General features: G+C 48.3%; 1 protein-coding gene across 1 annotated transcript in view; it reads right to left on the reverse strand.

Annotated features, from left to right (window-relative positions):
• Positions 1–8253: 8253 nt before the first annotated feature.
• C13H2orf42 (chromosome 13 C2orf42 homolog) overlaps positions 8254–15055 on the reverse strand; it is a 31706-nt gene continuing 24904 nt past the window's right edge. The window contains exons 7-8 of the mRNA XM_051154849.1: positions 12790–12952; positions 8254–8538 (exon numbers count right to left, since the gene is read on the reverse strand). Of these exons, the coding sequence (XP_051010806.1) occupies positions 8330–8538; positions 12790–12952 (372 nt within the window). The 3' untranslated portion in view covers positions 8254–8329. The remainder of the gene's footprint in view (positions 8539–12789; positions 12953–15055) is intronic.

A 15055-nucleotide genomic window follows, 5' to 3' on the forward strand; every position in this document is an offset into this window, starting at 1 on the left:
GTGTAAACCAGGCTGGCCCCAAGCTCCCAGGGATCTGCCTACCTCTGCTTCCTGAGTGCCAAGAGTGAGGAAGCATGGTGTGAGAGAGGAGGATGGGTGGGGAATGAGCAGCTTGAAGCCTGCTGAGGGGGGGCTTTGTTCTTTTGTGGTGCTGGGGTTCAATCCCTGGGCATTGAGAGCATACAGCAAGCACCCTACCTGTGAGCTGCATCCCATAGGAGCTGGTTTTTTTGTTGTTGTTTGAGACAGGGTTTCTCTGTGTATTCTTAGCTGTCCTGGACTCACTTTGTAGACCAGGCTGGCCTCAAACTCACAGAGATCCACCAGCCTCTGCCTCCTGAGTGCTGGGATCAAAGGCGTGCATCACCACACCTGGCAGGAGCTGGGTCTTATGTTTATCAATAATAGAAATAAAGTAAAATTAACAGGTGCATCTGTCAGTAAAACCTGGAGGAGCCTCTGAAAGACAGTTTCCTGTCACTCAGACTGGCCTCAAACTCACTATGTAGCCAAATATGACCTTGAACTTCTGATCCTCCTTCCTTCAGCTCCTGAGTGCTCGGTGAGATCCAGGGCTTCATGTATGCCAGGAAAGAATTCTACTTAAACTGTGTCGCACCCCACGCCCCACGCCCGTGAAGGGGTTTAAGCCGAGTCAGACAAAGCATGGAGCTGCTGAACTAACACAGTGCCAGTGGGAAGAAGTGGATTACAGAGAAGCAGCTGCCAGTTTAGGCAAAGATGGCTGCAGATGTGCTCTGGCCTGCAGACTACACATCACTGTGGTGGGGGGCAGGTACCACTCTTGCCAGTTTCCTGCACATCTCGTGTGATTACCAGGAAGTCAGTCCTCTGTGCAGTGGAAGCAAGCAGGGAGAATCCTGTTTACAAAAGGGTACCATCAACTAACTTAAGGTGGCCAGCAAGATGGTAAAGGAAGGGCCCAGAATCCTCTCTTTACACAATGTCTGAGCCTGAAGGATCAAAAAGAGGAGTTTAAGACTTGTGCACAAGAGGAAGCCAGAACGTAACAGGCAGAAAAGCTGCCAGTAGCATCAGCTCAGATCCCATTTTCCAGGTCCCCTTCTGTAGGAGGCCAGGGTACTTATTTCCACCGGTCTCTGGGCGGGTAGGTGGTATCGGGGACGTACGTTACTAGGCCGAGTTCAGCAGACAGCCCTCCTTATGCTGTGCAGTCTCAGGCTCATTGCCCAACTCCTCAGCTTCAAGAAGAGCACCTGGGAGCTCAGTTCAGAAGTCTTACAGGTCAGCGCAGACACCTTGATGCTGGTAGGATCTGTTGGCACTAGGAGTCACATTATCCCGTATTTGATCTTTCCTGCTTTGACCGTAAGCCTTTACTTCCTTGACAAAATGTCTGTGGAATGCCTGTGGTGTTGATCTCTGGAATAACAGACATTACAGGTTTGGAGGCAGCGTCAGAAGAGGTAAGTGAGATGACCTTCCAGGCACAGGCTGTTGAAGAAATACATGGGTTCCCTGGGCCCCACAGCCCCACTGTCTCAAAGCTGATCTCCTCTCTCCATGCTCCCAGCGCCATGCCCTGGGCAGGAACATGCTTCTGTCACAGCTCACAGGTAACACTCATTTTCATGAGACATGTTTATACTCAGGATGAAATTCCATTTCCTGTCACCGCACCTAGCTTCAGTTGGCGATCTTGGCTTATTTTATCCTCAGTGAGTCATCCTTATAAATTTATTTCTAGAGACAACATGGTCAGCTCCTCAGCTCACAAAGGCCATGGGACATCTTACTTCTATATTTACTCAAACAAAATAAGTGGTGGCAACACACGCCTCTAATTCCAGCATTCCAGAGGCAGGGGGACTCTCTTAAAGTTCCACGCCAGCCTGGTCTACAGAGTGAGTTCCAGGACAAAACAAAAACAAAAACAAAAAACCAAAAAAAACCCCCCAAATCTCAGGAGCAGAGTGTGCGCTCAGCACCCCCCTGTTCTGTATAGGGGTGCCTTAAGGTATACGGGAGCTGCCCTTTCTGGTGGGTGTCCATGCCTCTGCCTGCCTGAGGCTGCAGTCAGGTCTGCAGAGTACCTGTGAGGATCTGCAAGATATGGTGGCCAGGTCATCACGCTACCCACACCGAGCTGCAGAACCAGGAGCTCAGACAGTGGCTGTGCAGTATATATTCAAGCTCCCTACCTTGGGCTGGGGAGACAGCTGGATGGTCGATGCAGGCACAGAGCACGCACAAGGCCCTGAGTGCAATCTTTTAGTGTTGCAGAGAAAGGCAGGTTTCCTGCTGGGTAGAAGAGCCTCATCTCAAGGGGTCAGGGTTACACAGGTTGATGAATTTACTGTAGGCTGGTGTTGAGCTAGTTATGAAGCTGAAGATGGCCTTGAAGTGACCCTTCCAGGGGTGGCGGTTACACTGTGCACAGAGGACGGGGCGATGGGAAACTGACCTCGGGCTCTGCATGTGCTGAGCAAGCACTGTTACTGAGCCACATCCCTGTCCTGTTCTGTAGCTGAGGCTGACCTCAAACTCTGGCTCTTCAGCCCCAGCCTCCAGAGCACTGAGATCAGTACAAGCTGTCACACACACACAGCTTAACCTGAAAGCATGGTGGCTGAGAAGGTGTGGGGTCAAATGCATCTCCAGTCATAGCTACTGGACAAGAGACTGGCTTGCCCTGTGCTGCCCAACAGTAAGGCCCATGTGTGCTCTAAAAACACCACAGGGGGAAGCAGCTCTGTTCTTCCTCCCACTCCCCACCTTGTTTGCCTTTCTCAGTGTCACCTGTCACTACACACAGCACCTGGTTCTCACACTCTCTCCCCAGAAGGACAGGAAGACATTGGGAACAGAGCTTTCATTACTGTAGCCAAAGGCCAGTGCAAATCCTGACAGCTAAGAAAGGCTGCACCAGTGGCTCAGTGAGGGCAATGCTTCCTCTCTCTCTGCAACTACCACTTCCCTCTCCCACTACGGCCATGTCTTTCCATGGACTTAGCAGCTGAGAGCTCAGATGACCACACGTCTGTATCAGTTCCAGTGGCAACTCTCCCAGTGTGGTGGTAACAGTTCCTCTCCACCTCCAGATACTGTGTCGGTCGGTTGACAACTCCACCCCTCCCCCAGCCAGCTCCCCTCCCTGACCCAGAGGAGGCAGCCTGTGCCTTCATCTAGAATTTCCTACCCTCTGCTTTGCGCTGGTATCACCTTCCGGAACGTGCCTACAAGAAGCTGACCAGTAAGGCGCACGCCTTTAATCACAGCACTCGGGAGGCAGAGGCAGGCGGATCGCTGTGAGTTCGAGGCCAGCCTGGTCTACAAAGTGAGTCCAGGATGGCCAAGGCTACACAGAGAAACCCTGTCTCGAAAAACCAAAAAAAAAAAAAAAAAGTATTGTTATGTGTATGAACGCCTTTAATCCCAGCACTGGGGGGGGGGGGGGGGGCAGAGGCAGGTGGATCGCTGTGAGTTCAAGGCCAGCCTGGTCTACAAAGCAAGTCCAGGACAGCCAAGGCTACACAGAGAAACCCTGTCTCGGGAAAAAAAAAAAAAAGTATTGTATGTGTGTAAGTGTGTTGCTTGCATTTGTATCTGTGTACCACGTGTGTGCCTCCTGCCCACAAGGTCAGAAGAGGGAGCCAGAAGCCTGGAACTGGAGAAGCAGATGCTTGTGTCACCATACGGGTACTGGGATGTGAATGCAGGTCCTATGCAAGAGCAGCCGATATTATTAAATGCTGAGTCATTTCTCCAGCCTTTTTATTTATTTATTTATTTACTTATTTATATATTTATTTTTGAAGCAGGGTTGCCTGTATCCCAGGCTGGACCTGAACTGACCAAGAAGCTGGGGCAGACTTTGAAGATTGTGAGGTTCTGCTGCCGCCTCTATTTCCTGAATGTTGGGATTACATGCCGGAAGCAGCACACTCAGTTTATGTGGTGATGGGGACAGAAGCCAAGGCTTTGTGCATGTCGGGCAGGCACTCCACCAGCTGAGCTACATCCTCGGCTCTCCAAGGCAGTTTCTGACATCAATGATTGCTCAGGTACTTACCACTGCTCAGACCCTCGCCAGTCAGTTCCTGAGGGCCTGTGTCTGTAGGTCTCAATGGCTGATTCAGGATAGGAACCATTGCTTTCCCAGGCAAGGCAGGAGGAAAGGCTCCCCCCCCCCCCCAGGTTCTATCCACCAGGCTCAGAAAGTATCTGGGCACCAAACAGAAGCTGCCTGCCAAGAAGCATCTACTTAAGAAGCTTGGGCTGGAGCTGAGCTCAGCACTTGGGAGGCAGAGGCAGGCTGATCACTGTGAGTTCCAGGCCAGCCTTGTATACCAGTTGAGTCCAGGACAGCCTAGGCTACACAGAGAAACCCTATCTCTGAAAAACAAACCCAAACAAACAAAAAAACCCAAGAAGCTTGGGCTCCAAAGAACCACTACAAAACGTCCACACATCACTTGGTTGCCACATCCTGGTACTTTCCCTGCCCCATGCTTCTCCCAAGTTCTTGATGGAAGTCAGGACAGTGCACACCTGTAGTCCCAGTGCTGGGAGGGCTCAGGTAGGACTGAGTTTGAGGCTAGCTTGGGCAATATAGTGAGACCCTTCTCTGTGCCACTCCTGCCAAGTTTATTATGATGAGACCACTTTGGGTTTCAGATGAAAGACAGCATTTTATTTTAATAAAAAGAAAGAAAAACAGCCGGGCGTGGTGGTGCACCCTTTAATCCCAGCACTTGGGAAGCAGAGGCAGGTGGATCACTGTGAGTTCGAGTCCAGCCTGGTCTACAAAGTGAGTCCAGGACAGCCAAGGCTACAAAGAAACCCTGTCTTAAAAAAAAAAAAAATAAATAAATAAAAGAAAAAGGAAAAAAGAAAAAATTCATTAAAACAAAGAAAGGAGAGGAGCCAGTCTTCCCCTTTGTGGCTTTCAGCTGGGGTAGGTACCAGTTACCTTGTGTTTTTTTGGTCTTTTTGTTATTTTGTCTTTTTTTTTTTTTTTTTTCCAGAGCTGAGGACCGAACCCAGGGCCTTGCGCTTGCCTAGCAAGCGCTCTACCACTGAGCTAAATCCCCAATCCCAGCTGGGGTAGGTAAAGGGCGGGCTCCTGTGTCAGGAATGCAATGAACAATGCAAGAAAACTCCAGACTAAGGTTGCCTATCACCCTGCTCACATTGCTACCTGATGGCCAGAACCTAGACCATGCCTTCCTCCTGAGGCGACGGTGGGTAGAGGCTGGAAGTGGCCGCTCTGACAAAAAGTACAGGAAGGAGCCACAGACCCACCTTGGAGAGGCCTCAGGCTGAGCCTGGAGAAAGAGTGTGTGGGGGTTGGGGTGGAGGTGGGGGTGGGGGTGGAGCAGGCCTTCTCAGTCCCTTCCCACACTCTGCACTCCCCTCCTTGTTTCTCAGACCCTCCACTTCCATCTTCCTCCTACCCACTTCCTTTACACTCTCCTCCTCTCTGCCTTTTATTCCCCTCCCCCTCGCCTCCATGCTTCCTTCTTTCCTTACTCTCCCCTATCCCCCACTTTCTCTTGCCGCCTCTCCCCGTCTCCAGTCCTTTCCTTTCCTCACCCTCTTTTTTCCTCCTCTTTTACACCTTCCACAACGACCCTTTCCCCCACGGTCCTTTCCACTCCCTTCTGCCCATCCCCCCCAACCCTCAATGGTCTCCTCCCCTCCAGCTCCGCACTCGCGGGAGCCACGTCCGCAGCCCCGCCCAAGCGAGCTTCGCGGGGAACCCCAGTGACGTCACAACCCGCAGCGACCTCCTTCCCGCGTTCTCCAGAAAAGACGCGAAGGTGGTGACGTGTCCCGAGCGCCAGCGCGGCTGCGCACGTGGAGGCGCGTGACCAACCTGCCGCGCCGCCTGGCGGTGAGGCTGAAGGCGACGTGCGGCGGCAGCACGGTGACGTCATCTCTCGGGGCCGCATGACCGCGTGCTGCGTCGGCCGCCCCTGAGCCACTCTGGGCGGAAGCATGGCTTCATGCCCTTCTTAGTTTCCTGAAACTGCTTGCCAACGTCACGCTGCGGGTCATTGGAAGTTTGAGGGTCGGGAAACACGAACACAAAAGACTGCGTATTCGTGCTGCCTTTGTCATCAATCGAAATCATGTCTCAGAAAGGGACAGAAAACGCCGTCTCCAGCAGCAACCTGATGCTGTTGTTTTATGCAGACGACCAAGTGGGACTCAGTGCATTGATTTTCACGAACTAGTCCTTTAGTAGAGTATCCCGAGTCGCTCACAGGAGCGCAGTCCACATTGCAGCCATAGCTGCTGGATCCACCCCGCCCCCCACGAAGTGCAGTCTTCCACATAGCTCTTCATACGATGTCTGGATGCCTCCTGGAAATGCGTGCTTTGGACCTTGCCCTGCTTAGAATTCAGATATACTTTGCGCTTGTTGAGGCCAAAATATGCATTTCAACTAAGAGTGAATCCTATAAACACTGATGTTTAGGCTACTATGCAGCAAGTCTTAATGTGGAAGAGTAATACTAGAGCCAGCCATAGGCCTGCCCCAATGGAGAGAGTGGGACACCTGGCCACACCCCACACTCACAAGGTGCTTGTCCAGCCTTCATAAACACATGCATTCCTTGCTTTAACGTTTTTACTTTATAAGACATAACTATCAAGGGGCTGGAGAGATGATTTAGAAGTTAGCATTGGCTAATTTTCAGGTACATAATGGCTCACAACATCCCTAATTCCAGCTGCAGGTGCTCCAGCAACCTCTTCTGATTTCCCAGGACACCAGGTATCCACGTGGTGTTCATACATACATGTAGGCAAAACATGAGAGGAAAAATAGTCATTTCAAACCAATATGGTTGTTCCAAGTAGAACGAACGTACACATAGAAGTAAACTAAACCTAATTTTAGTACTGTGTAGAGACAGATTTGCAGCCGTAGTGAGAGGACTTTGCAGGAAGGAGTAATGCTTATAATCCAGAGAAAAGTGAAGACTCAATGAGAAAGACCCCCGGAGTAAGTAAGTCATGGAGGTGTGTGGGAAAAGGTTCCTCCTCTCCTAGAAGGCAAAGCTCCATTCATTCTGTGATGAGTGAACCCAGAACTAGGTTTTTTGTTTTGTTTTTTTTGGTTGTTGTTTTTTGAGACAGGGCCTCTCTTGTAGTCCTGGCTGTCCTGGACTCTTTGTAGACCAGGTTGGCCTCAAACTCGCAGTAATCCACCTGCCTCTGCCTCCCAAGTGCTGAGATTAAAGGCCTGCGCCACCACAGCCGAGCCTGCTCTTCTTGTTTTAAAACAGGTTCTCACAATGTACTTCTGGCTGTACCACAACTCAGTATGTAGATCATGCTGGCCTCAGACATCTGAACGCTCAGCTACTCAAAGATTTGAAGAGCCGGGGTGATGGAGCACAACTTTTTTTTTCGAGAGAGTCTCTCTGGGTAGCCTTGACTATCCTGGACTCGCTTTGTAGACCAGGCAGGAAGATCGCTGTGAGTCTAGGACAGTCATGACTACACAAGAGAAACCCTGTCTTGAAAAACCAAAAAACCAAAACCAAAACCAAAAAACCCCAAACAAACCAAAAGCAAAAACCAAGCAAGCAAACAAACAAACCAAAACCAAAAAACCCCTAAAAATTTGAATAATAAAGAAGAAAAATTAAATGTAGCTGGGGTGGTGGCGGCGGCGGCACACACCTAGGCAGCGGCAGGCTAATCTTTGAGTTTGAAGCTAGTCTGGTCTACCAAGTCCGTTCCGGGACAGCCAGGGCTACACAGAGAAGTCCTGTCATATGAGGGATGGGTAAGTGTTGCTGATCCCTGGCACTGCCCACTTTTTCCTGTTAACTACAAAGTAAATTCTCCCAAAGGTTTCTAATAGTAAAATCATGAAATCAATGGTACCATTTTGAAAAACTAGTGACACTGTATTTTATTTGCTATCAGGATAAAGAATGTGATTAGAGCTCTCAGGCAGAGAGCATCTGCCCTGCCTGAGGCATCATTACTTTCCTACACTGTTGGCTAAGGTCCAGTGCTGCTGACTTAAAGAATTACAGATAAACAAGCTGCAGGTGAATCCAGGAGAAGGCCAATGATCTGGATTTTTGTTGTTTCTTCTAAAACTCCGGTCAGAAATAAGTGCCCAGTTTATAATGAAAACTCTACACAGCAGTACCAACAAGGCTATTTACAGGAGTTTCTTCTACAGAACCCACATGAATGTGCTGAGCAACTGCATCTTAGCAAAATGCAGTTCACTGGCAGGGGCTGAGTAAGTTCTACTAGGGTTTACAGTGGTCAGGGGTTGGGATGTGCAAACTCCGCAAAATACTCTTGATTTGCCTCAAGGGAAAGTGATAGTGGTCAGAGGGGCCAGCTCCAAAGGCTGGTCCATGGGTGGCCTTGGGTCCTGGTAGTCAGCCACATGTCCGTTCCGGTGGTGACCATACTCAAACTTGATTCGAAGCTCACCAATCTTGGATTGCGGGAGGATATCTGGGATCCACTCAATGATAAAGGGTGTAGGCTCCTTTTGATCTGGGGAAGTGTTACCTACAGAGGGAAAAAAGGAGGCCAATTAGTATGGATCTACCTGACTTAAATAAAGAGTATTCCTTTCTTTGTTTTTGAGGCAGGGTCTTTTTTTTTTTTTTTTTTTAAGATTTATTTATTTATTATTTATACAGTATTTAGCCTGCATGTGAACCAGAAGAGGGCACCAGATCTCATTATAGATGGTTGTGAGCCACCATGTGGTTGCTGGGAATTGAACTCAGGACCTTTGGACAAACAGCCAGTCCCCTTAACCTCTGAGCCATTTCTTCAGCCCCGGAGACACGGTCTTACTGGAGCCCAGTATGTCCTCACATTTACTGTGTAGCATATAGTAACTCTAGGTCTGGGCTAGCAAGATGGTTCAATATAAAGGCAGGCGGGGCACAAGCCTGGCAACCTGAGCTCAACCCCCCAAACCTACATACATTTGGATGGAGAGAACCAACTCCATGAATCTGTCCTCTGAGCCCCATATACATGCTGTGGCACACTCACAACACCTCCACCTTCATGCATGTGCACGCATGCACACACACATGGAGAGACACACTATAACAACAAAATTAACAATAATAGTTGGGTCAGGCATGGTGGCACATGCCTTTAATCCCAGCACTCTGGGAGGCAGAGGCAGTCAGATACCTGAGTTCAAGGCCAGCCTGGTCTACAAAGTGAGTCCAGGACAGCCAAGGCTACACAGAGAAACCCTGTCTTGAAAAAAACCAACCAACCAACCAACCAAAACAAAAAAAAACCCAGGGTTGGAGAGATGGCTCAGTGGTTAAGATGGCTGCTCTTCCAGAGGTCCTGAGTTCAATTCCCAGCAACCACCTGGTAGCTCCCAACCTAATCTGATGATGCCTCTTCTGGTGCGCATGAAGACAGCGTGCTCATATGCATAAACCAAGTAAATCTTTAAAAGAAAAGGAAAAAAAAAAAACACCTGGGAATACATGCTTGGAGTCTGAGTTTTTGAAGCTCCTCGCCCCCATAAGCACTTTATCCTTTTTCTTTTTTGTGACTGGGTTTCTTTGTGTAGCCCTGGTTGTTCTGGAACTAGCTCTGTGGACAAGGTGGCCTCTCTGCCTATAGAGTGCTGGAATTAAAAGTGTTCCCCAAACTGGGTGTGGTGGCACACACCTTTAATCCCAGCACTCGGGAGGCAGAGGCAGGGGGATCATTGTGAGTTTGAGGCCAGCCTGGTCTACAAAGAGAGTCCAGGACAGCCAGGGCTGTTGCACAGAGAAACTGTCTCGAACAAACAAAAGAAGAAAGAAACCAGACTTGGTTTCGTGGCCCATGCCCATGATCTCAGCACTCTTTGGAAGCAAAGGTGGATGGATCTCTGTGAGCTGGAGGCTAGCCTGGCAGAGTTACATAGAGAGACCCCATCATAGGCATCGCACCAAAAGAAATAAATGGAACAGGGCCAACAAGATGCCTTAGTGGCTACGGGATTGTTCAGGGAGTCTGATGAGCTGACTCCAATCACCCAGGGCCCACAGGGTGGAAGCAGAGAACTAAGTCTTGTCAGTGTCCTCTATCCATGTTCCATAGTGCTCTCTACCCACCCCATCCCCAAATAAATGTAAAAAAAGTAACAAAAACAAAAAACCCTTCATGGGGTTAAAAAATAAAAGGAAAAAGAACTAGAGGAATAAAAGGAAGAGAAGTCAGTGCTGCTATAAGCATTCAAAAGGACATTTCCAGGGCCAGTGAGCAGCTCAGGCTAATGGCACTTGCTAAAACGCCTGATGACCTGAGTTAAAGCCCGGGAACCTCATGCTGGAAGGAAAGAACCAACTCCCACAGCTTGCCCTCTGACCTCTTTCTACAAGCTCACTGTGACATGCACACCTCTCTCCTAAGTAAGTAAATAAACATAAAAAAAAAAATGTAGCCCACAGATGGCTCCCACCACCAAGGATACAAATAAAAGTTAAAAGCCAGTGCTGGCTTTATGACATCAAACAGAATAGCCGCAGTGACAGCAGAGCCAGACTGAGGTGAGAGAGAGGGTCAAGTTCAAAGACACAAAATTCAATCTACACATGGTTGCACAACATAGTCCAAACCACTATGGCAACGACTTCAGTACTAGCTTAAGAGCACACAGAGTAGCGCTGTCTCCCACCAGTAACGAAAACAAAAGGAAGTATATTTTAGTTTCTGAGAGGGTCTCTGTAACCTTGGCTGTCCTGGAACTCAGAGATCTGCCTCCTCTGCTATATGAATGTCAGGATTAAAAGCAAGCAACACCACACTTGATTTTGTAAAAGTTTATTATATTAAATATTGGACATTCACCAATAATCATCTGGAAAAGAACAGAAGATGGCTGGCATATCAATTACACAAGAGCAAGTTTCAGAGGATCAAGAATTTACATGTGGTAAAATATGTAGGCTACTCAGGTGGTAGCAGCAGCGGCAGTGCATGACTTTAATCCCAGCACTCGGGAGGCAGAGCAGGCAGATCTCTGAGTTTGAGGACAGCCTGATTTACACAGTGAGTTCCACGACAGCCAGGACTACACAGAGAAGTCCTGTCTCAAACAAACAATATGTAGGCCATAGATTGCTTTTGAAAAATTCAATATTAAAAACAAAAAACAAAAAACAAAAAACAAAAAAAAGAAAGAAAACTTCAATATTATTGGGAAGGAGAGATGGTTCAGCAGTTAAAGAGGGTGTATTGCTCTTGCAGAAGACCTGAGTTCAGTTTCCAGCACCCACAATTGGGTGGATCACAATCATCCCCAACTCCAGCTCAAAGGGCTCTGATTCCCTATTCTGGCACCACTGGGCACCCCCCCAACACACACACGGCATACCCGTATACAAGTACATATACATAATTTGGGGGGGGCAGGGCTATAGGATGAGCCAGCAGGTAAAGAATCTTTTTTTTTTTTTTTTTTGGTTTTTCGAGACAGGGTTTCTCTGTGTAGCCTTGACTATGCTGGACTTGCTTTGTAGACCAGGCTGGCCTCGAACTCACAGAGATCTGTCTGCCTCTGCCTCCCGAGTGCTGGGATTAAAGGCGTGTGCCACCATGCCCAGCTAAGATACTTTCTATTAAGCCAGATGACTTGAGTTCAATGCCCAGAACCTACTGGACAGAACAGATTCCTCTAACCTCCACATACATGCTGTAGTAGATGTAATACATGTAAAGAAAAACTGGAAAAATAGCATTGAGCATATCCATGGAGAACGGTGTAAGATAAAGGAAAAAAAATCAGCTAAGATATGAGTCTTCAGCAACTTTTAATAGAAAGAAATTATCCAAACATGCACGCCTTTAATCTGAGCACTGGGAGGCAGACATAGTAGTCACGTCTCTTTGAGTTCAAAGCCAGCCTGGTCTATGTTAGGTCTCAAACCCAGAACGAATGGCTAACTGACCCGGCCACCACGTTCTCTCAGCATCCCTCAGTCGCTACCCATTACAGGATATGACTGGCATACCCATCCCTTACTCTAAACTTCTCCAGCCCGGGGCTGGGCTGCTTTTCCCCAGTTGACCTTCCCTATATAATCCAGCCATTTCATCTCCCCTTTATCCTCCTGGATCTCCCCCCTCTCTTCTTTCGTGGCCTGGCTCTGGGCCATGTTTACTCTGGACTCCCTCAGATGTCCCGATCCCTGGCTATGAGCTCCCTTTTACCTACAGTAACCCTTCTTCAGCACACCTAAGAGCAGCCATGTCCTTTTTTAATTTCTTTAAAATTTTTTTCATTCAGTCTACATAGTGAGTTTCAGACTAGCCAGGGGTACACAGTGAGATGGGGTGGGAGGAGAGGAGGGAAGGGGAGGGAGGGAGTGTTACATGGACATAACCGACACTGCTGTGAAGAAGGCAGGCTGAGGGGTTTGACTGCTGCTTTCATCATCTCTCCATGGTGCACAAACATTCAGCTATTGTTCAGAAAGCACCAGCTCAAAAGAGACAAACACTTTCCCTTTCTCAGGTTCTTACAATGTGAGTGCATGTGCTTTGATGAAGGATCCAGAGCTGGGTGTGGACCCCAGCATTGGAGAGGCAGAGGCAGGTGGATTGCTGCCAGTTTGAGGACAGTCTGGTCTACAAAGTGAGTCCAGGACAGCCAAGGCTACACAGAGAAACCCTGTGTCAAATACCCCTCCCTGTACCCCCCAAAACCAAACAAACCGATGAAATCCAGAGCCTCAGACAGCCCTGAGGACAGTGGCCTTCAAGTGAGAGGTGCTTCTGAAAGTCACTTACCAACTTTTAGGAAGGTTTTCAGCTCCAAGGGTCTCAGCACGGGCTGCTTCTCTATGCGGCCGTAGGTTTCTGCTATGCTCTCTACTTCTACTTTAGGGCATTTAAACAGCTCATAAGTCCCATCCCGGTTCTGGATAAAGCTACGTGTGATTTCCAGGGGCATCTGGACACAGAGACAGTAAGTAAGTGGGACATGGAAAACTTGACATGCATGCATCTCAGGTGTCACTTAGGTGTTATGATTTGTTGGCTCTGTTTCTTAACAATTAAACTTTATTATACAACCCAACTAGCTTACACAAGAAGGAAAAAAGGTTAAAGGGACAAAAGAGTGAACCTTCCGGTATCCGTTCCACGGGATGGGTCTTTAGGTGACTCTCTGGCCCACGTGTTGGTCCAGCCAGTTTGCTGCTCCACACCGCTCAAGCCCGGGCTGAACCTGTTGTTCTCTCCTCCCCACCTGCCTGAGTCACATGGGAAGGGGGGGTCTCCTTCTCCCATTGAGGGTCAATTAGAAAAACAACAGCCCAGGTGGGGTTCCCAGGTCTGCTTCCTGAATTCCAGGCCCAGGATGGCTCCACTCAGTCTGTCACAAGGTATTCATGGGGTGCCTCAAGGGTAAAACCCGCCAAGACTGCTTTCACCTGTGACAAAGCTTAATCTTTCCCACAACGACTCTTTTTGTTGTTTTGAGACAGGGTTCTCTATGTAGCTTTGGCTGTTCTGGACTCACTTGGTTAACTAGCCTGGCCTCCAACTCACAGAAATCCACCTGCCTCTCCCGAGGGTTGGGATTAAAGGCATGAGCCACCACTCCTGGCCTCTTTTTATCTTTTCAAAGTGTTTATGCATATGTGTGTGAATGAAAATGAGGACGTGACTCTTTGTAGGGATGGTTGAGGAGAAAAGTTTTATTGCAGATATGAGGGAAGAGAACCAGATTGAACCAGGCCATGAGAGGAGGGCGTGGGAAGTGAGAGAGGAAGAGGAAGGGGTGTGTGGAAGTGGACCAAGAGAGCACATGAGAGCTAAGAGCAGAAGCAAGAGTATGTGTAGCCAAAGTAGCTGATTGTACAGGAAAGAGAAGCCGGGAGAAGGAAGCCCAGGCTCTGAGCTGGAGAACTTCGGGTAGGGACTAGGTGAGAACTGCTGGCAGCAGGCAGAAGTACTGAGATTTGTCCCAGGTTTCTCTGGGACCTGACAGTGTGTATTGTATGTATGCCTCTCATGTGTGTGGGTGCCTAAAGAAGCCAGATGAAAAGTGGGATCCCCTGGAGCTGAAATTACAGTTGCATGGCAGTTGTGAGCTGCCATGTGGGTGCTGAGAACTGAACCTGGGTCCTCTGGAGGCACAACCAGTGCTTTTAACCTAAGCCATCTCTCCAGGCCCATGTACTTTTTTTTTTTTTTTTAAAGATTTATTTATTATTATATATACAGTGCTCTGCCTGAATATATGCCTGCACACCAGAAGAGGGCATTAGATCACATTGTAGATGAATCGCCATGTGGTTGCTGGGAATTGAACTCAGGATCTCTGGAAGAGGAGACAGTGCTCTTAACCACTGAGCCATCTCTCCAGCCTCCCCCCACCCCATGTACTCTTTTTATTTTTATTTTTTATTTTTGTTTTTTTGAGGCAGGGTTTCTCTGTGTAGCCCTGGCTGTACTGGACTCACTTTGTAGACCAGGCTGGCCTTGAACTTACAAAGATCCGGCTGCCTGTGGCTCCCAAGTGCTGGGATTAAAGACCTGTACCACTATACCACTACGCCGGGCTTACTCTTTTTACCTTTTGTTGTTGTTGGTTTGGGTTTTTTTGTTTTGTTTTGTTTTTTAGGTTTTTCAAGACAGGGTTTCTTTGTATTTACTCCTTTTTATCTTAAGTGCAGGCAAATCAATAAACTTTCTTTTGTACATTCTTTACAAATATTTATTTTGTATCCATGTATGTATGTGCTGTGGATGTGACTGTATGTACAGATATATGTGCCTATTGTCCACAGAGAGAGAGACCAGAGGAGGATGAAGAGCGCTACTCTATCATTTTCAACCTCAACACAGGGTGTTTCACTGAACCTGTCTTCTAAGGCTCACACATTAGCTGTGCAGCCATCAAAACCGTACTTCTGAACACAACGATGCTTGGTCCTTCATCTACTCTGTGTTGCATTTGAGACAGTCTCACTGTGTAGCCCTGGAACTCCAGATTTCTGCCTTGGCCTCCCAAATACTAGGATTGTAAGTGTAAGCTACTAAGCCTGGC

The sequence above is a fragment of the Acomys russatus genome, chromosome 13 (assembly GCF_903995435.1).
Source record: "Acomys russatus chromosome 13, mAcoRus1.1, whole genome shotgun sequence".
Lineage (NCBI taxonomy): Eukaryota > Metazoa > Chordata > Mammalia > Rodentia > Muridae > Acomys > Acomys russatus.